The sequence below is a fragment of the Populus nigra genome, chromosome 1, assembly GCF_951802175.1.
Source record: "Populus nigra chromosome 1, ddPopNigr1.1, whole genome shotgun sequence".
NCBI classification, from domain to species: Eukaryota; Viridiplantae; Streptophyta; class Magnoliopsida; order Malpighiales; family Salicaceae; genus Populus; species Populus nigra.
Genome location: NC_084852.1, coordinates 6,915,529 through 6,940,664, shown reverse-complemented (window position 1 = coordinate 6,940,664; position 25,136 = coordinate 6,915,529). Strand labels below are relative to the sequence as shown.

At 32.4% G+C, this 25,136-nt stretch overlaps 1 protein-coding gene and 1 long non-coding RNA gene across 3 annotated transcripts; both read right to left on the bottom strand.

Moving 5' to 3' along the window:
* Positions 1–543: 543 nt before the first annotated feature.
* On the bottom strand, positions 544–2,978 carry LOC133704542 (uncharacterized). Its single transcript, XR_009844084.1, has 2 exons — positions 2,837–2,978; positions 544–2,279 (listed from the first exon to the last, which is right to left on the bottom strand). It is a non-coding gene; the product is annotated as an uncharacterized LOC133704542 (long non-coding RNA).
* Positions 2,979–18,678: 15,700 nt separating this feature from the next.
* LOC133679416 (uncharacterized) lies at positions 18,679–21,391 on the bottom strand. 2 transcript variants are annotated; one of them, XM_062102012.1, is made up of 3 exons: positions 20,762–21,391; positions 19,939–20,524; positions 18,679–19,282 (listed from the first exon to the last, which is right to left on the bottom strand). In XM_062102012.1, exons 2-3 carry the CDS (start codon positions 20,501–20,503, stop codon positions 18,900–18,902), a joined length of 948 nt encoding a protein of 315 aa, XP_061957996.1. In that variant the 5' UTR covers positions 20,504–20,524; positions 20,762–21,391; the 3' UTR covers positions 18,679–18,899. The 2 variants fall into 2 exon arrangements, with proteins under 2 accessions (XP_061957996.1, XP_061958005.1); XM_062102021.1 differs by having other exon boundaries at positions 19,939–20,519.
* Between the last annotated feature and the right edge of the window lie 3,745 nt (positions 21,392–25,136).

Sequence of the window (25,136 nt, the reverse complement as noted above, 5' to 3'; positions counted from 1 at the left end):
CAAGTTGCCACCATTGGATTGACTGATAGCATAAATCTCGACTCAAAGCTCGTACCAATAGGAAATTGTTGGTGTCGCGCAACGGCTCCATTTTATTTTATTAATAAAAAAATTAATGGAAGGGAATGAAGATTTTATTAAATTCGTTATCTAATAATTTAAAAAAATTATAAATTTTAAATTAAATATTGGTTTCAGAAATTCAAGTAAGTTAGTTATAATTAAAGAAAGGTGGACACTACCTTTAAAATATCCTTTCAAGGGAAAGGTAATTCTTACTTATGTTTTTTTTTCTTTATTCAAATACTATAATATTTTGAGTTTATTTGCAATTTGTTTTTAAAGATGATTAACATCGGTCCCTAAAAATAAAAAACACATCAAAAAATGACATCAATCCCTAAAAATAGAAGACTCGTCTAAAATATTGACATTTAACCTTAAAAAGAAGAGCTACGTCTGAGTTGCAAAAAGAAACAATGGACATAATTCATATTTTGTTTTTAAACTTTTGACATCGGTTTTTTTTTTATAAACAAGACATATCGACAAATAATGTTCATTTCTAAAAAGAAAGATTATATTCACATCGCTAAAAAATGGGCATAACCCATAATTGAAACCCACTCATGATGATGGGATAAGATGTGTGTTGGACCCGCGTTGTTATTCTTTTTTATATTTATTTCGGGTATTTTACAAAATATAAAGAAAATTTTACAAATACTTGTATAAAAAATAAATAAAATACCACTAGGAATCCCCAAAATTACCTGAGTGCCACTGTATAGACAAAAGACTAAAATACCCTTGACCCTCTCAGGAAATCTCTTAGATTTACTATGGTGCGGACATGAGCATGGTAAGCAGGTGCACCTGAAGCTTGCGGACCATTGGATTACTTCTGAGTCGATCCTTTGGCTGCAGTTGGCTTGCTTTTAAGGTTGATCGGGCGGTGTTGATGGACAAATATTGGCTTTGGTGTGGTAAGGTGCACTAGATTTTTGATACACCCGGTGACATTACACAATAAGATCAAAGGATAGATTTGTTTAAGGGCTGAGATGAATTTGAGTTTTAATCCAGTGTGGTGAGCCCTATTATATCAAATCTAATTAGGAGTTCAAAACTAAATATTATTAGATCAACGATTAGGATATGTTTTGTATTTTTTGAATTTTTTTTTTAAATCAATATCTTACTTGCTGGAATAAAAACTAAAAAAAATATGAAAAATATTATGTATTCACTTCTCCTCCTCTATTTTTTTTGTTTTTTTTTTTTTTTTTTGCTTCTCCCTTTTTTTCAAATTTTCATTGGCTTTTATAAGCAATGATGAGGAGACATGAAAATTTATAACTAAGAGATACGGCTCTGTCCCGAAGAAAAAATTTCATTTCCCCAACTGCACCACCTACTCCAATAAAAACTTATGCATTATTGAAAAAGCTCGTTTGAACGACTAAATATCAATTTTGATAACTAAAAAATTAATTTCAAATATAGAAAAAAATATTTTTCTATTAGTAACAACTTGGTATATTAGGTTTTGATCGAAAATAACGGTTTTGATCCAAAATAGCCTGAAACTTATTTTTTATCCCGGTCGACATGGTCTAACTCATTTTGACCCGTGGACATGGTTTTGATCGAAAATGATAGTTTTGACCCAAAACTGCATGAAACTCATTTTTTTCCCCGCTCAACATGGTTTGACCCGTATTGATCTAGTGGAATCAGTTTTGACCGAAAATAACAGTTTTAACCCAAAACGGCATGAAACTCATTTGTTTTTACCCCGGCTGACATGGTTTGACTCATATTGACTCAGTTTTCATCGAAAATGATATTTTTGACCTGAAATGACCTAAAACTCATTTTTTACCCCAATCGACACGATTTGACCTGTATTGACCCAGTGAGCTTCTTTTTTTTTTGGAAAAAGGCGGTTGACCCGAGAAAATATATTTTTAATTTTATACGTTTTCTTAATTTTTTTAGATTTTAATGAATAAAAATAGATATAAAATAACATTCAAGAAAATTTGAAGAATCCAAAATTGGGTTATTACAGTTGGATAAAACAAAAAAGCAAGCTGGAGATTCTTGCTTTCTTAAGCATGATCAAGTAAAATATAACAAGAAAATAGCACTAACAATATTAAGCAAAAGTGAAAGGAAAACATACTTGGTCCATTTTATTGTCTTCAAGGATTTTGATTAGCACACAGAAGAAGGAACCAGTGCCAAGCTGGTCGACAACCAGGAGACCTCCTGTCCTGCTTTGAGAGAAAGAAAGAATTAAGTGAAGTTCAGAGCAAAAAAGAATCAGTAAAAGGAAGCAAAGTATTCTATACGAGGCCATACCAAGATGTCATACATACATACAGAAACTAGATGAACATTTTCCAAGATAAACACAAGGAAATCGAGAACCATCATAAAGGGTAAGATCAACTATTAGCCGAAAACTAGATGAGAATATGCCAATTAGGTCCTGAGCAGCGACACACAAAATCAAAGAGTTACAAGAAGGTCCCATATGTTAGTCCCTCAAGCACGCAGTCTGTTTGAATCACACACTAGATTAATGACACCAGTAAATTGTTTGTAAAGCTCAATAAGATACTTTTAATTCTTCTTTCTTTTTTTTGAGAATTTTAATTCACGCTTTACTGTAGCTTGTAAGAACACAATGAGCAAGAAACTATGTCCTGAACTCTGATCTGATCAAGTCAAGAACTCCTGAACAATATCAGGGCAAAAGGAGTAACTTGCAAGAATTCTAGATGACATGTAATCTTGGAGAAAAGAAAAAAGAGAACATGGAGCTTACCTGGCCCAGCAAGATCTTCAAACGATGATCTGACTAAACTCAGAAGGAATTAGAGAAGCAGTGATGAGGGGAGAAAAGAATGTGGCATGCACAGCTAAGAAAGGAATTTAGTGTAGCGTAGAAGAGAAGCAATTTGTTTGTGTGCCACCCAATGGTTTTTCTTAAAAACACTTTAGTATGTATTCCAAAAAAAAAAGTTATTTTTTAAATATAAAATTTAAAGTCTTTTAATATATATTTTTTATATTTATAAGAAAAAAATTATGTTTTTTCAATGTGGTATAAAAAACTTTTTGGTTTAAATACTTCAACTTAAAATGATAATATAATATCTTTTCAATGTGAGATTACAAGGATTTGAAACTCTTTAGTATATATACTCTATGTTTACAAGAACAAAATTATTTTTTTAATGTAGATTTGAAATCTTTTAGTAAATACATTCTATGTTCACAAAAAAAAAGTTATGTTTTTTTTAACGTGAAATAAAAAACTTTTTTATTTCAATATTTTAACTTAAAAAAATAATATATAATTTTTTATTATCAGTGGTTGATCCGTGTAATCCACGATCTAATTTCTTAACTGGATCAATCTCCAGATTGAGTTTGAGTTTGATAACTAAAGTTTTTCATCGTCAACAGTTTATAGAAAAACAAAATTGAAAGTGTCGTTGTGTCTGGTGGCTTTTCGTGGCCTAGAAGGCTTCTCAAGTCTCGACAAAAAATATGAGTAATGGCTGCAATTCGGACAAAACATAAGATCGCAATCTCTATCTCATATATATTTGTTTGTGATATGTTTTTGTTTAAAAAAAAATATTTAAAAAAAAAATATTTTTTATTTTTTTATTTTAATTATATTTTTTAATATTTTCGAATTATTTTGATGTACTGGTGTCAAAAATAATTTTTTTAAAATAAAAAAAATATTATTTTGATATATTTCTGAGTAAAAAACACTCTAAAAAACAACTTCTGCCAAACTTTAACATACCCCTTTAGTTTTTTTGTGGTTTTTCATGACAATTTAATTTTTTTTAATCTTACACTGTTATTCATTTTTTATTAAATTTTTCAATCTCACAAAATATAGATAAAATGAGAAATGCATTTAAAAAGGGTAATTAATTGCAAACTGTTGAACAAAATATGACGAAGAACATAAACAAAAAAACAGAAAACAAAACAATTGATCCATTGAATTCAATCCTGTCCTATCCAATTCTAGAATCTTACCAAACTCTACTTGTACAAAATGCATTCATGATATCTAATTTCATGCGCCTGCCATTTTCGAGGTGGCATTCTTCATTCTTTTGAGTGGCAATTTCAAATTCCGCCTGTCCTTTGTTAACGTAACCATGGGCATAACATTTGATTACAACCAGAATTTTATGAGATGAAGCTCCCTCTGTCTCACCAACTTAAAATAAGTGTGTTTCTGAGCATATATTTGAATTTTATGAGATGAAGCTCCCTCTATCTCACCAACTTAAAATAAGTGTGTTTCTGAGCATATATTTGAAGATTGGAATGGGATTTAATACATTTGTAATGGTTAAGAAATAAGGGAAATATTCACGGATCGTTTAGCAGCCCTTTGATCAAATCAAGAACCTCAAAATTTGAAGAAAATTTCACTAGATCACACTATTTTTTGAGGAAGAAAATCTGAAAATATATACATGACGATAAATATTCCTTGACAAAAAAGAAAGAAGGAATAATGTGAGACCACGACTTTTTGAAGCGGAAAGACTGTGATGCCACCATCCAAGAAAGTGGCAGGCGATGTCAGTCCTACCTTCAAGAAGCCAAGGGAGGATTTAACAGGCAACACGTACCTTAGGTTATTCAAAGGAAGAGTAGATCAGTTTAGCCAACTGAGGATTTGGTTTTTTTGAAAGATGGAAGGCTGGACCTTAGGTCAGTCCTTTTAGTACACGGCATTCGTGAGATGCGGATTGGAACCAAAGAATCCCCGTCTGGGAAGAGCTCGACGCTTTCCCTCTGGAAAAAAGAAGAGAGCAAGGCTTTTCCTTCAACAAATAATCCCTCGGTCACTTCCTCCCTCGAAAGCTAACAACAGCGGATAAGAGAACTGCTTGTGAAAGAAGACTTGTTCGCAGCTAAAGAGACAGAGGACAAGATCAATAGTAGATGACTTTTCTTATTTCTCTTAGTTTTCCATGATTTTCTTGAATGGAACCACAAGTCTTCTGAAACCGGTGGCTTATTAAGAATTATTTGGCTAATTACCTAGTACTATAATGCTATTATTTAAGGCGATTGGACTTTTTCCACCTTAGAAAAGAAAAAAAAAAGTTTTCAAATCATGGGCAATTAGCCAACTATTAATCATTTCACTACCAGAAAATCAATGAATAAAAACAAAATCACCGACAGAAAACTTCAGTCGATATTTTGGAGTGACATTTACCAACTGATTTTATTCCATTGCTATGTCCATCAGTAAATACCGATGGACTGATTTCGTCTGTAAATACTAAGGGAATTACAATCGGAATAAAAGGAATTTAAAAAAACTAAAAAGTATGATGACATGTATTTTTTAGGGACGCTTTTACCAACGGAATTACAATTGAATTCAAACAGGATAAGCCATATAGTGATATGTTACTTTTACCGGCAGAATTATCGACAGATTGACAGACAGAAACATTCCGTCACTAAATCCATCATTAATAGTTAGTATATGAACTGGCCATCGACCCTCTCCTCCCCTCCCAAATCTGCAACAAACAGCCCCCCCACCCCTACATCACCCCTTATCCTTTCTCGACTTTTCCAATAACATAATAATTTTATTGCGGATTTTTCATTTTAAGTAAATCTACTATTTTTTTAATTTGAAAACAATTTTAAAATGTTACTTTTTTTATTGCATATTTTTTGTAGTATATGTATTTTAATTGGGTGTTTACTTGTTTTATTGTTTTTTTCTCAAACAAACTTGTTGTATGGATAAATAGTTTTGTACATGTTATGGTTTGTTTTAGATTTTGTAAAATTGTATTTGTTTGTAAATTATTGAAACTTATATCGAATTACCGACTTAGGTGTGTTGTGATGATATAAATAATGGCTTGTTTAATGGGTCTGTTTTATATTTTATCAATTTTATTGCCGAGTTGTAATTTTCATAAATTAATGTGTACAAATTTGTATGTACATAGATAATTGATAATGAATTAAGAGAAGTATGAAAGTAAGTTGATTATTTACTTAACGTTGTTAATTAATACATATTGTTGTCATCATTATTTGATATATATAGATTTAATAGAAGTCATGAATGATTGTTCATGGATGTACAAGGATTCACCTCAAGGATTGTGGAGGATGGATTATTGTAATGAGGCATAGGGTTTTATTAATCACGCAACATCTATTCCAAGAAATAATAGTGGAAGCGGTATTAGGAGTCCATGCAAGAGGTGTCAAAATAAAAAATTTCTTCTTCCAGATGTTGTAACGATGCATCTTTTACATAAAGGGTTCATGAAGGAATACCTGTGTTAGTATACACACGGAGAACCATTTGTTCCTCATGAGACCATGGTAGAAAGGATGGCTTTGTCAACTTTTAGTGCTAACAACGTGCATGGAGTTGAAACTGACAACAGTAATCCTTATAGAATTATGGTTATGGATGCGATAAGAATAAATCAGGGTCATATCGGTCAATGTCGAATCGTAGATAAAGAACCTAATGCAGACGCGGCCAGGTTTTTCAATCTTTCGAAAGATTCTGATGAATCATTATGGGATGGCTGCACAAATCACAGTAAATTATTGGTCATCACACGTGTTTACCACTAAGTCAAATTATGAGTTAAGTGAGGTCGGTTATGATAGAATTGTCGAATGGGCGAGAAGCATTTTACCTGAAGGGAACAAGCTGAAAGAGAACTTTTATATTGCTCCATAATGAAACCCCTCAGTCTAGGATACCAGAAAATTAACATGTGTCCAAACTTCTGCATGTTGTACTACCTTGAAAATGTCAAGCTGACTGAGTGCTAGACATGTGGGCATTCTCGTTATAAACTCAGAATTGGCTAGAGAAAGACTCTTGTAGCACATAAAAAACTTAGAGACTTCTTAATCACACCTAGACTATAGAGGTTATTCATGTCATCAAAGACTGCTGAGCACATGACATGACACCAATCATATGATGTGGTTGATGGAGTGATGGTGCACCCTTTCGATGATGAAGTATGGAAACACTTCAACAATGTGCATCCTCACTTTTCAGCTAAATTAAAGAACGTTCATCATGGGCTATGTAAAAACAAATTCAATCCATTCGAGTAATTGGTTGCTCCTTTGCCAACGGATCATATATACAAAAAGAACATAAAGGATTTTTTTATTGGCAGAATTAAAAAATATGTCACACCCCCGTATCTTTTCGGTGAAGAATTATATAATGTGATGTTAGAATATAGTGGTATTGTGTTTAGTTTTCAATCCGGTAAACAAAAATTTCATAGTTTTGGTTTGACCCACAACTGGGTAAAGCGAAGTATTTTCTGAAAGCTTCCTTATTGGAAGACCAATCTCCTCCACCACAACCTTGACAACATGCACATAGAAAAGAACATGTTTGAAAACATTTTCAACACTGTCATGGATGTGAAGGGGAAGACAAAAGATAACATCAAGGCTAGAATAGATATAGCGTTGTTTTGTCACCGTAAAAATATAGAGTAGGTTTATGCTGGGTCACGAGTTACAAAGCCAAAAGCAAGTTTCGCCTTAGACAAGAATGCACAACTACTGGTGTACTAATGGATGAAGAGTCTGTGTTTTCCCGATGGATATGCCTTGAACATATCAAGGTTGGTTAATTTGGAGGATTGCAAATTGTATGGAATGAAGAGTCATGACTGCCACGTGTTTATACAAACACTCATTCCACTAGTTTATCGTGATTTATTGTCAAAATAGATGTGGGATGCACTTACAAAGATCAATTATTTTTTTAGAGATATATGCTTCAGAAAGTTCCAGACAAAACACATTGAGAGGCTTGAAGCGAATATCATTGAGATAATATGCAAAATTGAAATGATATTTTCTCCATTGTTTTTCGACTCTATAAAGCATCTACTCATACATTTATTTTATAAGTTAAAAGTTGGAGACCCGGTTCAGTATAGATGGATGTATCCATTCGAGAGGTTAGATATTAGACATGCAATATAATTAAAAATGTATTTTCATTGATTTTGTTAAATGAAAAAATTCATTTTATTTCATGCAGATACTTGTTCAACCTTAAGAAAAAAAAGGCAAAATACAAGGCACATGTTGAGGCATCGATATGTGAGGCCTATATTGTTGAGGAGATCTCAACATTTATCTTCTACAATTTTAAGCCTCATTTGAGAACAAGAATCAATTGCGTACTAAGGCATGATGATAGTAGTGAAGTGTCTCCAATCCTAGATGACCTGCACCAAAAAATGTTGTCAAGGGAAGATATTTATCTAAAAGAAAATTTATACTAGTATATAATTATGTGTTATTTAACTGCGATGAACTAAGATCTTTTATTCAGTAAGTATACTACTTAAATTTTGTTATTAATGGACTATTTCTTTCATGTAATCTCATAAACTTATACATTGTTGAATACCTCATAGGTAACATCATCAATATTTACTGTCTAATAACTCACAGCTGACCAAATCTCAAATCTTTTGATTACAAGATGAACAATTTGTGATATGGTTTAGAATATATGTAAGTACCATCACAAACTCATTGTCTATAAGGATACTTAATTTCATTACAGAATTCTCAATCACTATTAATTGTTATATTTGATGTACCAGGTTTATAAAATAGGAAGGAATGCTAAGGGATACTTAATTTCGTTACAGTTGCATTGTCTTTACTAAGTCTGGGTCCTGAAGAAAACTGAAGTGTTGTAATGGGTATTTTGCTAATGGCTACGTGTTTCATACTAAGAATATAGGCAGGGTAAAAAGACATATAACAATGGGGTTTATGATTGCAATATCCTAACAAGCATAATAGAGTCTTTTCATTCAAATACTATTGATATGACACCACTAACAGAGGAATCAAAGTAAATCTTCATCATGGTTTGGTAGAAATTAACTCAAAAGCTAGACTCCGCAACGTCAATGATGTCTTTATTTTCGCCAAGCAATGCTAGTAAATTTATTAAACATACATCATTTCCTTTAGAAATGATCGCTCAAGAGTTGATTGGTTATCCGTATTGAAAACCAAACCTAGGGGTCATGTCAAGGTTGTTTAGGATGAGAACGAGGACTCAAATATCAGAGATGATGTCTTTCAAGTAAATGAGTTGGTTGAACCATATTGAGTTGCTTTATCGATTTACTTGGAAGAAAATTCAAATTTTTATTTCTTCGATAATATTTTTGTTATTGTTGATGTTGAGGAGTTGAATGTTGTTCTAAGCCCTAGCGGACAAGCACAAGTCGATGAAGAAGATTGTGTTGGAGCTGACAACAATTCAATTGAAAAGGAAGAAGAAGACAATTCTGACTAACTATGAAAACATGAAAGTATTGTAATGCCATAAACGATAATATAATAGTTATTGATGAAATTCTCAACAAATAAGTATTTATTTTATAATTGTTATTTGAACTGGTATTATTGTGTTGTGCGTGTAGCTTTCAATACTTGTATTTGCAGGATGGATAAATAGGGAATGCAAATACAATTTGTCATTCACTATGCAAAACAACTTATGAAAACACCAACGGTTTGTGTTCGTTGGTGTATTCTAGAGGTGAGGGGAATTGTTCCCCTCCCGCATCCACTGTTCACTATGCACAACACCTATGGAAACACTGATAGTTTGTGTTCATTAGTGTATTCCAAAAGCGAGGGGAACTATTCCCCTCCCCAGGCACTGTTCACTGTGCAAAACACCAATGGAAACATCGATGGTTTGTGTCCGTCGGTGTATTCCAGAGATGAGGGGAACTATTCCCCTTCTCATGCCTGTGATGGCAATTACTGAGTATCAAGTTCCCGAGAGAATTACCGATGGACTGTGTATTGTTTATACTTTTTAATTAATGCATCTTTGACTATGTACTGTCCCTACTTTTTACCGACGGAATCATGGAAAAACTGCTAAAAATCTGGAGGGTTTTTTGAAAATTTTGGTGCGGAATGAAAATTTTAAGATGACCTTACAAAAGAATTACCAACGAATTAATTAAAACAATATTATTAATTTAAAAATAACATTAAAAATAATATTATTGCCGACAAAATCATGGAAAAACTGCTAAAAATCATCAAAAAATGCAATATAAAACCCAACGAGGCTATTAGAAGTTCATTTTTTTCTCTCTTCATAGTAATATAACTTAAGGTTTTTACCATCCACACAATTAAAAGGTATGGTGAATCTTTTGAGTTATTCTCTTCTTATTTTTCTTCTTTTCTTCACTTTATTATCAATGTATTTTTGTTTTTTTGTTTTTTGTTTTTTGTTTTTTATCACAAGTAAATAAACTCAAAAATTAAGCACACCATTAAGGTAAGCATCTTTCATTTCTGAAGCTTGTATTTTTTTTGTATTTGTTTTTGTCTATTTTGTTGTCTACATTGCAATAATGTTTTATTGTGCTTGTTGAATTTTAATTTTTATTGTTAAATTTGTGGTATAAATGTTAATTGAATTTATAGGATTAAATTTGTTTTCTATTTTTTTATCTACATTGCAATAATGCTTTATTGTTTTGTTGAATTTTAATTGTTATTGTCAAATTTGTAGTATAAATGTTAGTTGAATATATAGAATTAAATTTAATTACAAAAAATTCTTGTCAATTTAGGAAAACATTATCACGTTGATAGAAATAAATTAAAATCAACTGGTTTGTGGCATATATTTTGTATATTTGCAAGATTGAAAATTATAGATAGTCTCCAGTATAGAGGATGTGTTGCCGAATGTTTTTTTTTTAAATCAAAATTGATTAGCAAATATTCATCAAATTTGTGTAGATGCATAGGGGAAAAGCAATTGAAGGTCGTGAGCATATGATTGCATCTAGTTCTTCTTGCAGAAATGATCACAACAACGTGTCGTTGGCTGCCGATCAAGAAGAGGCACCTACGTCGACTCACGACGCTTCCTCTTCCCGTGGTTATTCCACAACCTAGAGGCGGTATCACTTCACAGTGGAATCCATTCACCTGCAAGTGCAAGGCACACGGAAGGACAAGTGGGTGTGCAGCCCCGCGACCCTGGGCTCTGCAAATTCGCGAGGCAGGGTCTACATCCCAGCGCTCCTGGCCTCCAAACCCACGCGCTGGGTGCAGACCCGGCCGTCGAGGTCTATTCTAAACGCCCTTGGGTTTAGAGGCCCATGCATCTTGATCAGCAAACCCGGCAGGGAAAACAATGAAAAAAATTCATAATAATTATCATTATTATTAATATGATAAATATTATTATTTATATTCTAAATATTATTATCTTTATTGTAATTAAAAGTATTAATGTTAAGGATAGAAGAAAATTGAAAAAACATATCTACTACTGTATCAACTTTGGTCAAACAAGTTTCATATTATTATTTGTATTCTAAATATTATTATTTGTATTTGAAATATTATGATTTTTATTGTAATTGAATGTTAAAAGAAAACTAATATTAATCAATATTATTATTTGTATTAATATTAAAAATAGAAGGAAATTGCAAATAAAAACATATAACAATTATCATTATTATTATTGTTACAAAAAAATATTTGATTAAAATATTACTGCAGGCCTCAAGCGTCTCGCTGGACGCCCATCCCCTAGGGCTGCGGACACCTGGCACTTGGACTGATGGCCTGAGAGTTGGGCATGCCACGCGCGTCTGCCCACGCTTCAGGCTGCTGCCACCTGGTGCTAGAGCTGGTCGAGGCCCTAGCATACAGACACCTAGCGTAGGGTCTCCCACGCCTTGGGTGCTAGGTGTAGACCCGGCCACTTAGGTCTGTTCTAACCGCTCTTGGGTGTAGAGGCCCCACAAAATCAGCCAGATAAAATCTCAATATTTTTTTTAAATAAATATTTTAAAAAATATAAAAACAAAAAAATATATATTATTTTGAACCAAAGAAAAAAATTAAAATTTCAAAATTTCTTGGGTCTAGTGTCTCATCCAAACATAATGCCAACATTTAAAAAAAAAACAAAATACAAAAACATTAAAAAAAAATCATTTGAAGTATAGAAAAAAAAAACTTCAGAATTCTCAAATTTTTTTCAAGGAATTTTTGAAATGCAAAATCAAACATGATCTAATTAATTTGAAGTTAAAAAAAATATCAAACAAATATAAATTTAAAGTAAAGAAGAAAATGAAAAATGTTTCAATTTCTTGAGTCTCGCCTCTCAACCAGACACAATCTCAATATATGTTTTTTAAAAAGACTATTTCAAAAATAATACAAAAACATGAAGAAAATATTTTTTTAAAGTACAGAAAAAATTTGAAAATTTCTTGGGTTTGGCGTTGCAACCAGACACAATCTCCGCATATTGTTTTTTAAAAAATAATCCAAAAACATAATATATATATATATATATATATATATATATATATTAATTTGGAGCAAAGAAAAAAAACTTAAACATTGTCAAAAAAAATTTCAAGCAATTTTTAAAACGTAAAATCAAACATGATTTAATTAGAAAATTCAACTCAACCTAAAATGGGAAAAAAATTATCATCACCCAACTTTTGTAAAATATAAAAAAAAATCTCATTAATTTTGAAAAATAAATTTAAATCAGAGAAGATAACGGTAAAAAAATTTAATTTGGTATGACTACTGGGTCTGGAAGTCAATCGTCCTTATTGATCAATGGTCTTGCTTTAATATTCAATTGTGAGGTTATATTGTAGTGAAAGGATATATATTGTAGTGAATCGAGACCCATGAAATTTGAAAATTTTAAATTTTTTCTTGACTTCAAAATTATTTTTTGATGTGATTATATAAAATTTAGATTTTAAAAAATTAAAAACTACTATCTTCATATATTTTTTAAAAATTATTTGAAGATATTTCCAAATTTTTTTCGTTTCTCTTAAATTTTTTTTCTTTTCTCTTATTGATTGTTTTTTCATACTGTAAAAAGGATAAGCTCTCAATAAATTTTTTATTCACATCATATACTTTATAAATTTTTTGTATTATATAAGAGATTTTATTTTCAGTAATAGAAGATATTTCAATTTTATAACATTGGTGCAGGTGATTCAAAGTTATATCAATATTTTATTGTCTTTAGATTTTTTATGCAGTACTTTTGAATTATATATATTATTCGGTCTGGGTTCCTATAGGGTGCAGGACTCAATTGGGTGTTAGGTCTTGCCAGGTACAGGACCCAAAATCCCTCTGGGTTCTGCTCCAACATCCCCTGGGTCCTACGGGTATAGACCCATTTAGGTGTTGGGTCCTACCATGTGCAAGACCCACAATGGCAGTGGGTCCTGCTAGTGCACGACCCAATTGGGTGTTGGGTCCTGCACAGTGCAGGACCCAGAGGGGTTGTGGGTTTTGCCTGAGCAGGACCCACAATCCAATTGGATCCTCACAGGTATAGGACCCAATTCGGTGTTGGGTCCTGCACCCGGCTGGATCTAGAGGGGCTATGGATCCTGCCTATGCAGAACCTAAAATCCAATTGGATTTTGATGGGTGCAAGATCCAAATGGCCTGAACTGTTCGGCAGATTCTCACGCCTTACACACCCGTTCGCCACTTTGTTCTCAATTATTCTCACCTCCTAGGCGAGACAAGCTCCCCTTAGCTATGACCTCTTCTTGCTTCTCCTCGGAAACAACGATGGACTTGCATGTGTTAAGCATATAGCTAGCCTTCCTTCTAATCCAGTTGTCGAATGCAAGACCCAAAATAACCTTGGGTACTGCATGGTGTACAACCTACATGGGTGTTGGATCCTGCAAGGTGTAAAACTCACAATACCTTTGGTAATATAATTTATTTGCTTCAAAAAAAAATTCAAAATTTTTTTTTAAAATAATAAAAAAACATAGAAAAAATTCATTTAAAGTAAAGAAAAAAATTAAAAATTTTCAAGACATAATCTCAATATATTTTTTTAAAGAAAATATTTAAAAAATAATAAGAAAACATAGAAAAAAAGTAATTTATCAAAATATGAGCCTGCAATTGACTCGGAGTAAACCAGTCAATCTATCGTGTCAACCTAAAACTCGGGTGATCTAGCAAAAATCCGGAAGGGATCTTGTTTTTTTTTTTCAATAGTATTTTTTCTCCTACCTTAGACCCTTCATTTTTTATATTTTTTAAATACAAAATAAAGTGACATGACGGGTTTAAAAACCAAAAAACTAAAAAAATAAATTAAATATCTTCTCTTTTATTTTATTCGGAATCCTTTTTAAAAAATTTAATTATTTGACCCGGGACCTAGTACTTCCCAAGACTAGGTTCCATTCCAGCATCAGCACCGATCCTAAGCGGAACCCTATATATGCTCTGGACCTCATACTCATTTAAGTCCATGAATCGATCCCACCCCTAGTCCACACCTCGGGTGCTCTAGACTTGGTCTTTATTTGTACCGGTCTTAGCATGAACAACGAGCGTCCTGGACTTGATCATGGTCCGAACCCTAAATTCCCTAGCATCGTAGCCCAAGCTACAAGTGCTTTGAACTCATTCAGGTCCAAGCCCTAACACCAATCCTAGATCGGATCTACCCTGAACCCCAATCAAGGCTTTAGTGTAAACCCCAACTTGAATCCTGAGTTCCCGAGACAAGGTCTTCGTCTGACCATAAGAGTGTTCCTAGCTTGAGCCAACAGGCAACCCGGACAAGCTCCAATCTTGATCCCTGAAATTGATGTTAGTCTGAACCACAACACGATTCTTGACCCTACTCCGAACCCCATCACTATCCCAGATTTAACTACAAGTGCCCTAGACTCTTTCTTAGTTTGACACCCACCACCAATCTAGCCCAAACCTCGGACACCCTAAACCAAATCCTAACTCAAACCTTAAGCATCCTAGACTCGACTTTGGTGCAAACCTCAACATCAAACCCAACACAAACCTGGTACCGATCATGTCCCAAACCTCAGGCACCCCAGACCTAGTTTCAAATGACTTTTGAGCCCCCTAACCCAGGTTCTTGTACAAACATTGATCACCCCCTACCTAGTCCCACGTTAACTCTCTAACACCCTGGGCCTTTGCACGAATTTAATCTGAGAATGAACCCAAGAATCACAACCCTAGTCCCACGCTATATCACAAACATCTCACACCAGATCTTGACACGAACCTGAACACCCAAGAGGATATGTTTAAAAACACAGTGCAAATTATGTTTTTAAAAATTTTAAATTTATTTTATTTTATTTTTTAAATAAAAAAATTATATTTTTAGATTGTTTTAATGTGCTGATATTAAAAATAATTTTTTAAAAATAAAAACTAAATATTTTAATATATTTCTTAATAAAAAAATATTTTAAATTACTATTACTATTATAATCCCAAACAAACATGATATTCTCATGAATTTTAAATGCCCCGAACAAAGTATTAACCCAAACCCCAATAACCCTAAGTTTGGTCTCATCCTGAATCCTAAAGGCCTCAAACTAGGTCCCGACATATATTTCAAGGGCCTTGAACTAGTTGATGGTTAGTACCCCAGACATCCATTATAGTGTGAAAAAACTAGTTTAAAAAACTTTTAAATCCTATTTTTTTAAAAAAAAAAGTTTTAGTTGCCAATATTATTATTTTTTCAAAAAAAAATTAAACAAGTTTTCATATATTGTTTATAAAATTTAAAAAACAAAAATAATATTAAACAACCTTAATAAGGTTATATTAAAAAAATTCATATTATGACAGAATTCCCAATTTGTTAAAGATAAAATATGGTTGGAAAAATCTCAAAATTGCTTCGAAGCTACAACTCAGTTTAGTCTCCAAAAATTGCTTATTAATATTTAGTTCCTAAAGTTTTCAATTAAGTGTTGGTCCAAACTCTTCACATATTTTTCAACCTTACTACAAACCAACATCATTTTCTATGCATAAACATATAACTTGAAATTAAATTATTATCAAAAATGAATTATAAAATTTAATTGATATATATATATATATATATATATATATATATATATATATATATATATATAACATCAAGAATCCCGCTATAGCAGCTAAGACTTATTTGAGTTCTTACCTAACAAATAAATAATGGACAAAAGGGTAACCATAAAATAAATAATAAATAAATAAAAGTGCGAGTTTCGAAACGGGTCAGATCGGGGGACAGGGCTGAAGTCGAACTTTCTTAACACATGCACTGAAAGTAGTTGTGGGTCCTTTGGATATTAAAACTGGGCCTCAGCAGGCCCTTTATCCATCTAAGTTTATCCCTTTGAGCTACTAAATATCCTTCTATAACCACACCGGCCTTTTTGATTGGCTGGTTCTAGATTCGCAGCCTTTATCGGATTTTATCCATACTTGCTTTTGGGCCCTTTTATTTATTTTTAAAATCTTTATTAGCTTTCGGATTTAGAAAAAACTCGAATACTGAAACACACCAAGGGATTTATAAAAATGAAAGCATTTATGGTAAAATAATAAAGATAAGTTTGTGTAATAAAAAAAAATTAATTTCATTCGATTCCCCAAATATTTCTAGAATCAGATTAGAGATGTCAATTATCTTATTATCATGATTTGCGATACAATTTTATTTTTATTGTCTGTTTGGAATGTGGACCGGTTTTCTCAAATTTTAAATTTTTTGTTTAAAAAAAATTATGATTTCAAATCATATTGATATGTTGATATCAAAAATAATTTTTTAAAAAAAATTTTATTTTAATGTATTTATAAGAGAAAAACATTTTAAACTGTCACTGCTACTACAATCCCAAATATACCTAGAAAGCATTTGGGAACGAGGGTGAAGCATTTTTTCAAGAATTATGATTTTAAAAATATTTAATTTATTTATGTTTTTTAATTATTTTGATATATTAATATTAAAAACAAATTTAAAAAATATATATATTTAAATATATGTATAAATAAAAAATAATACTTTTAAAAAAATTCCTTTCAATTAATTACTTATTTTGTGATAAACACCCCCATTATATCAAGTCAATGAAGTGAAATTTACATTTAAGGTTCCGGGCAGTGAGAATTGGAGAGCATCCTGGTGGCTAAATTCTCCTCTTCTCTAAAACAAATCTTTGCTTGAGCTCAAGAAAATTAGAAGGGTCATCGCAGGAAATGATTGCATAGGATTTATTTCCCATCTAACTGATTAATTTTCCATTGTCCGCTCCCCACTCCGAGCCCTGTGTTTCCTCCATCAACGACTACGATGCCGACGGGGCACCAACCTGGCCATACCTTCAACTCCCCACAAAACTGCATCTTAATTAGCAAGATATCGCTCTTGTTTAGTTAAATTGCAGACCACATGGCCTGAATATTGTGGTGTCCACCTCCTGCTCAGGCTGCTTTAAGATCCAGTTAACCACCTGCAACAAATCTGGGATGATGCTTCATGGAAAAAAGAAAGTAGCAGTCATAACTCATAAACATTATGGTGTCAGGGTTTATGCTTTAAATAAAGCATCCGATTTGTCTCCATGGACATCAACATTTAAAATAAAACTTCACTAAGAAAAAAAATGGAGTTATATTTGTTTATCATGATCGAGCACATGGTGCAATTAAAACATTAAAGGGCTCGCCAGTATTCACGAGGATGATCTAATAAACAATAGCCGATAAAGATGTTTTGCAGCACTTGGCTCGGATGGCTAGTTGTTTTTGCCTCGGCGAGCATGGTTCCAAGATACTATGGTTCAAAAAGGAAAAGATTTAACCAGAGCTAATTATTTCGGCTTTACTGCAGTTTTTTCTCTTCTTTAAGTTTATTCTCTGTAACTTTCATGGTAATCATGAAGAGATTCAATATCAACCTAACTCGCTCCCAGTTGACTCAAAACATCACATGTTTTTCCCTATCAAAGATCAAGGACTGACTTGACAACAAATCCTCATCGACTCTCTAAGCTCAGGGCGTCCACCAAAGTTGCATCCCACCAGATATATCACTGTCTTGAATCTTCAACCAAGAAAAAGCAAGAGAAAGAAAGTAGGATATCACTCTCTTCAATCCCAATGTCTTTTTTCCAGGCAGGCGAGGTCACATGAACGTGGAAAGCAGCAGCAGCAGCTATATTATCAAGAGACATGGGCTTAGGCTATCCTTGGAATCTACACAAAACTCTTTCCACTTGTAATTTCAATGATTACAAAAGTCCAATACTATGTTTTGAAACAATTGTATGGTGAGCTCCAACCACCTATTTGGTTGTGCTAACTTTTGTAAAGCAGAACACAACATGTTTCATCAACTTTCTAGATACAATGATAACCTTTGTATAAAGAAGTTTATGATCATAACTTAGAATCCAAGATTAACCATGCTATCCTGTAATTAAAACGCAAACTAATCTCCTTGTATGGTTTAACTATAATCATGAGAGGTCTGATTCTATCTTTTGACAAAACTCTGAAGGACTGAAATGCTGTTCTATGATCTCATGAATTAGGATGAAATTCAGAAATTTCACTCTTCTTTTCCGGCTTGACATGAATGCCAAGATGCACAGGCATGCAGCAATTCAAAATATGACTCCACGATCAATTCAAAAAAATCAGTTTAAGAAACAGTAAATTTGCAATCAGTTCCTTCATTGATATACAATAACACTACTACATCACATGTATACGTTTTCAACAAGGCATCTGGGCCGGCTTCGTCTTCCCAGACTTTTGAAAGTAAGATCACCAGTAACTTGCGTATATTTCTCTAATTCTTTTCCTATTTTTTCATCTTGATTTATTTTTTTTCCTAATTTTTTTGACAAATAACTAGGATGTGTACTAGCACATCAGAACCTCCAATCCAGGCGAACCTCACCAGAACCCAGCACGTGCTGACTAGGTTTCCGAAATGATACGATGTGGCTGCTCACCATGAAAGCAGTTACCCGCTCTGAAACCCTAATATCCTCCATCTTCAATTCTTGGAGTCGTCGGACATATTCCGGCACATGTAGTAGATCCCACAAAACCCCAACACCACAGGGCTTCAAAACCCTGACCATCTCACCCAACACCCTCATTCTTTCTGCAGCGGCCTCCACTGTCCGATGGCCATACTCTTTTCCAACTGTGTGTACAAAAGTAGCTGATACCACAACATCAAAATAGTTGTCACCAAACGGTAGACTCCTCACATCACCCTCTCTGCAAGTGACATACTCTCCCACACCTGTTCATGCAAATCATAATAAATCCATCATCTATAAGCGAAAACAATTAAGCAATTAAGGGCATATGCAAGTAGAAGATAGTCTGCAAGTTAATTCAATAACCAGAAATCAAGTATGAATTTCTCATAGTGAAATTGCCACAATTGTTAGCAATATATATTCGAATTGACAAAAGTTCGTACCAAAAAATCATAACAATTAGTACATGTATTAAATTAAATTTGAGTTTTAGCAAAAGAAAAAAAAAATTGTTCCCATCTACAAAGAATAAATTCCGAACTTTTAAGAAACTTAAGATTTGTCATGTAAGATACCCTCTAGAAAGAGATTGGTGCTTCAAGATTGAACCAAAACTGGGGAAAAAAACTGCAAATAGCTCAATAACCTGCATAACTTAAACTAATTTTGAACCAAAACTCCAAAAAACATTAGGAAAACAAGAGCAGCCACAACCAAATAACCAGAAGCTAAACCGAACCACCAATTACGCAAAAACCAAATTCAAAAAATTCACAGCAGCCATAAATTTAAAAGCATTAAAGCCAAAAAATTACAACATGTTTAGTAAAAAATAAATAATAAATTTAGTAAAAAGGTCAGTATGTGAAGGATTATCAAAAGGTGCTTAACTTAATCCAACACCAACAAAACTCACCTTCCATGTTGGCGGTTCGAAGCGTAGACAAAGTAGTTCTTTTAGACCGGTCCAACCCAACAACCCGACCCGAACTCCCTGTCTTCTTCAACTGAGTAGCCACCGCATTCAACAAAATCCCACGGCCGCACCCAATATCAAGAGCAACCTTAACAGTAGACCAATCATTTACACAACTCACGATCCTTTGCGCCATTTCATAGTGCAACCCAACAGCACTATAAAAGAAGTTTCCGGCCGCGAAAAACAAACAAACAGCTGACAGTGCTGTCACGCAGCCGGTGAATCCAGCAGCAAAACGTGCTGCACTGCCACCACCGGTGGAGCTGGTGGGGGTGAAGATGAAGAGAGTGTCTAGAAATTGACAGATTGGTTGGAAGTAAAGGAGGAAAAGGATTGATAAAATGGAGAAGAGAATAGCTTGAAATGTGAGAAAAAGTAATGTTTGCCATTGTTCCATGCCATAAATTTTGTAGATCTGTGTCCAGTCTCTGCTGTTTGTTGACGTGGGTTTGTGCATTCTGTGATTTTGATGGTGGAGATGAGGTTTGATTGCCAGTGACATTGCTAGATTCAAAATCCTGCACTGGGACACAAGTGGATGGATCATTTAGGTATTACTAATAGAGAGAAGAATATTAGCAACAGATAATATGAGAGAGAGAGAGAGAGAGCAAATTAAGTAAGAAAGTGTGCTTTAACATTTTATCTTACTTCACTAGAAAAATATTTGTAGAAACAAAGCACAGGATGAAGAGAAAATTTTTGTTAGGTAAGGCAGAAAAGGTACAATCAGCTGAATTAAGTAGAGCATTTCACATACCAAACAAGAACTATGGTATCTTGCTTTTCCAAACGCTGCTGCTTGAAAACTTCTTTTCCTTTTTAACTTTCTTTTCCCCTCTCTTTCTTATTTTCAGGGTAGCCACAGAAAATCCTAAAAATGCAATCTTTTTTTTTCTCAAGAACCCAACTTCATCAGTACCTCAGTACCTGCTCAGAATACCATCTGCATCAGATCCACTGCATGTTCCAAAGCGAATTTCACTCTTTTTATCTCTGCCTTCGCCTGTCCCAAAAACAGCAAAGATTGTAACTGCCCCCAGAGCCCAAGCAGCTTAATAGGTGAGTGCTCTTTTCAAATCAAAGTGACAAATAAGAGATAAGGGAAAGAGACAGTCAGTGTAATAAATCTGCAGATGTCAGGTTTGTTGTTTGGGACAACATTGAAATCTTCAAATCGGAGTGTTTGCTACTGCTATTAGTACTAACATTTCACGCGCTTTTTAAGTTGCAAAATGAGACGATCAGGTTGTTCTTGTGTTTGTACTGGATTTTTAAGTTACAAGATGATACCGGGCTGGCTTCAAATCTTTCTGAATTCTTGCTCTTTGAACAAGAGAGGGAGAGGAGAGGAGAGGAGAGGAGAGTGAGTCGTGTATGTCAAATCATGGTATGTGTAGTGTGTCCTTGGGAGGGAGGGGCAAAATGGGAATAATCCCGGGGTTGTGATTTTGTACCAACTACTGGCTACTGGGTTAATTGGCATTTCCTCCGCGTTGAAAAGTCAGATTTATAAAGACCATGCCTATGCAATGTAAATTCTGAGATCGGAAACCTGAGAACAATTTTCAATTAGGTACCTAATGTAACAATGAATTTTCAATCACATCCTTTTAGCAATTTCAATTAACAAGATTGTTAAGTAATCAAGTAAAAAACTAACTTAATTTATCTTCCCCGTTATAGACTTGAATTTAGTAAAATCCTCTCATCACGTGATATAGTGGACAATATATATATATATATATATATATATATATATATATATATATATATATATATATATAACAAGGTTGTATGTTTTTTTATATAGTAATTCGATCATGTGATTCAAAACAAAGAGATTAAAAAAATTAATAGTTTTTTTATTAAAAAAATAGATATTTAATTAGTTTCACGTTATTACTTAACAATCATGTTATTTGCATTTGTAACCGAAGGAATGATTTATTTAAGAAATTCATTGAAACATTGTAAAGCTTATAGAGAAACAAAATAAGTTGGGGGCTTAAACAAGATTTTACCTAAAGATATGGGACTATTATTGAGGTTTGCTCTTTTGAAATCTAGCGGTGGTTATAAATTTGAAGGGCTAGGATTTGAGCAGTATTTTTAGAAGAAGGAGCAGTGTGGAAGTCTGCAAATCCTTCTTTGTTTACGAGGATCACTCACTTCTTCATGGAGTTTACATTTGGCCATGTTTCATGATGTTTTGGTCGCACGACCGCCGGGCAATGAGTTGATTGCAAGTCTTCCCATTTCTGAAACACAACTAGGGCAGTGCAAATGTTTCACGTATTTTAAAAAAAACCAATTAAACCATGTTTTTAAAATTTTAATTTTTTTATATTTTTAGATTATTCTATGTTTCAATATTAAAAATAAAATAATAAAAATAAAAAATATTACTTTAATGTATTTTTAAATAAAAAATATTTTAAAAAACAATATCTATCATATTCTCATATAATTAAGATATTTTACTTGATTTTGAGTAGATAAAAATAGGTTTTGAATTAAAACCTACTATTAATCTAAAAAAATTAGATCAACGAAGCCCTCTTCTTTAATTAACAGATTAACTTATATCGATGAGATCAGAATTTAAATTTTTTGAATATTTTTATTTAAATTTTTTATATATTTTTTAGATTATTTTGATATTAAAAAAATAAAAACTATTACTTTGATATATTTTTAAATAAAAAATATTTTTAAAATTTTTCTTGATTTTGAGTAGATAAGGAAAGATTCCAAATTAAAATATATTGTTAATCTAAAAGGGAACTACATCAAGGAAGTCCTCTTCTTTAATTAAGGTTAGCTTGTATGGATTAAACCAGATTTAAACGGGTTAATCCCATCATGGATTTACCCATTGACTCAATTAGTTATTTTTTATTTCTTAAAAAATACTCGTGGAAAAATCAGGGCAATAACGTGAACGGGAAAACAAGAACAGAGTGAAATTTCATTTTCGGCGATAAAAGCGTCTGGTCAGCAGGAGTAATTAGTGGCCGCAAATCATGGAAAAGATAGATTAATCAGGACGGTACAGGTAGACCTAGTGTGATATTGTGGAAGGCAGCAGGCATCATCAGATTTTTTACCAGCACACTCCCTTTTTTCAGTCATGCTTTGCGCTTTCCTGTATATAAATGGCCTCAAAAAGTATACGTTTCTTTACAGAAGATCGAAATCGCGGTCCAATCCGTGAATTTAAAAAAAAAAAATTAATATTTTTTTTATATTTTAAATCATTTTAATGTATTGATTTTAAAAATAATTTTAAAAAATCACTATTTTAATATATTTTAACATGAAAAATACTTTTAAAAATAACCAAAACCACACTTTTCTTTGCCGATGTCTTTAATTTCCATGTGCTTTTTTTTCTTTTTATTTATTTTTTATTACAAGATTTTTTTTATTTGCGGTGACCTCACTGTCCTTTCATTTATTTAGATAGATAGATTAATAATTTTTTAACAATTAAATTAATATATATATATATATATGAACAGGAGCGGAGTTAAAAAAATTTAGTTAGAGGTCAAATTAAGAAAAAATAAATTAAGGAGGGCAAAATTTAAAATCTTCTAGTTTTAGAGTTAAAATTACAAATTTGTAGAAGGGGCCATGAAAAAAACTTTTCCTCCTATTTCCGCTACTGTTTTATGAATGCGTGTACATCAAGGGGTATTGAAAATAATGGTAGCTGCTTTTTAAAAAATAAATAAAAATAATAATTTAAGAAACTCCAGTTAAAACATTGTTTTAAACGGACATTAACATAGATATGTCGTAATAACACTGCACCTCTTACATAAATATATTTAAAATAAAATTTAGGATAATTTCATGAATAGAGATAAGTTCAATGTAAATATGTCATATTATCTAAAAGGATTAATTGACCGGTGTCTACGTTTGGGTTTGGGCAGATAGCTGTTTTTAGCACTCCTCTAAGTTAATATTCAACTAAATCCCCATATTTTAATTACCTAATTAATATCTTTTGGCCTTCATTATACTTTTGCTTTTCAAAGGAATATTTATCTTGAAAAAAATATTAAATTAATAATTTTAATATGCTAGTATCAAAAAAAAATATTACTTTGATATATTTATAAATAAAAAATACTTTAAAAAAACAACGTACATCACAATAACTAATACATTTTCTGATGGTCTAATAATTCCATAACTGATTTGTCACTATACAAAATTTTATAATTACAATTATAGTTTTAAAACTTGATCTAGTTGTAGTAGGTCGACCTGGAATCCAGATAACCTGAGATTAAAATCGGGTCAAGTTAAAAAAATAGAAGAAGATAAAAAAAAACTAGTTGTAAATTGTTAGTTATTTATTTTTTAAAACAAAAATAATATTTTTTTATTAAAAAAATTAAAGATGAACCTAGAATTATCTGATAATCTAATAAAAACTCATGACGTAAATTTAAAACCGGGTTGACCGCACCAGATTTAGAAACTATAGGAATAGGAATAGGACCAACAGAAACGCGCAAATGCCTGAATAATTTGTAATCATGTAAAGCGGCTCTATGGTCATTTCATTCAATGACGATATTGTCCAATGGAATCATTTGAAATTGGATGAGGCATATATACATGCATGTATGTATGCATGATTTACTTCCCTTTTTTAAATCCAAATATAAGGATAGATATTTAAAAAACGATTAAATTAAATTGAAAACACCAAATATAAAAGACGTACTATTAAAAAAATAAATTCAATTTTAATCAAAATACTGGTGAATAAAGAACGAATATAATACTTAGGGAAAATATTAAATAAGTGGGTCCTTACCATAGAAAGAAAAAGTCAAAGTAGGACAAAGACAAGGAAAACGCGGGAATGACAGAGAGCAAAGCAAGCATTTTTCATTAATAAATAGAGGAAGTGAGGATGGCACGAAGCGCATTCAGATTGCCGTATTTAGTGTTTTGCCTGCTTTATTTATTATTTATTTATTTATATTATTTAGAAAATAGAAGCGCCGAGTCAGATACCACCGACTCTCAAAAGACAATTTCAAAACAAGAGCGTAGATAGCATTTAGAATTTGAATATCTTTATTGATGTTTCCATGTTAGATAAATTG

Excerpts from the sequence above, each read along its gene's own strand:
- LOC133679416 (XM_062102012.1), bottom strand. The coding sequence starts at position 20,503 with ATGTCACTGGCAATCAAACCTCATCTCCACCATCAAAATCACAGAATG. Across the intron at positions 19,283-19,938 it reads TCGAACCGCCAACATGGAAG|GTGTGGGAGAGTATGTCACT; the intron begins GTGAGTTTTGTT and ends TTGCATGAACAG.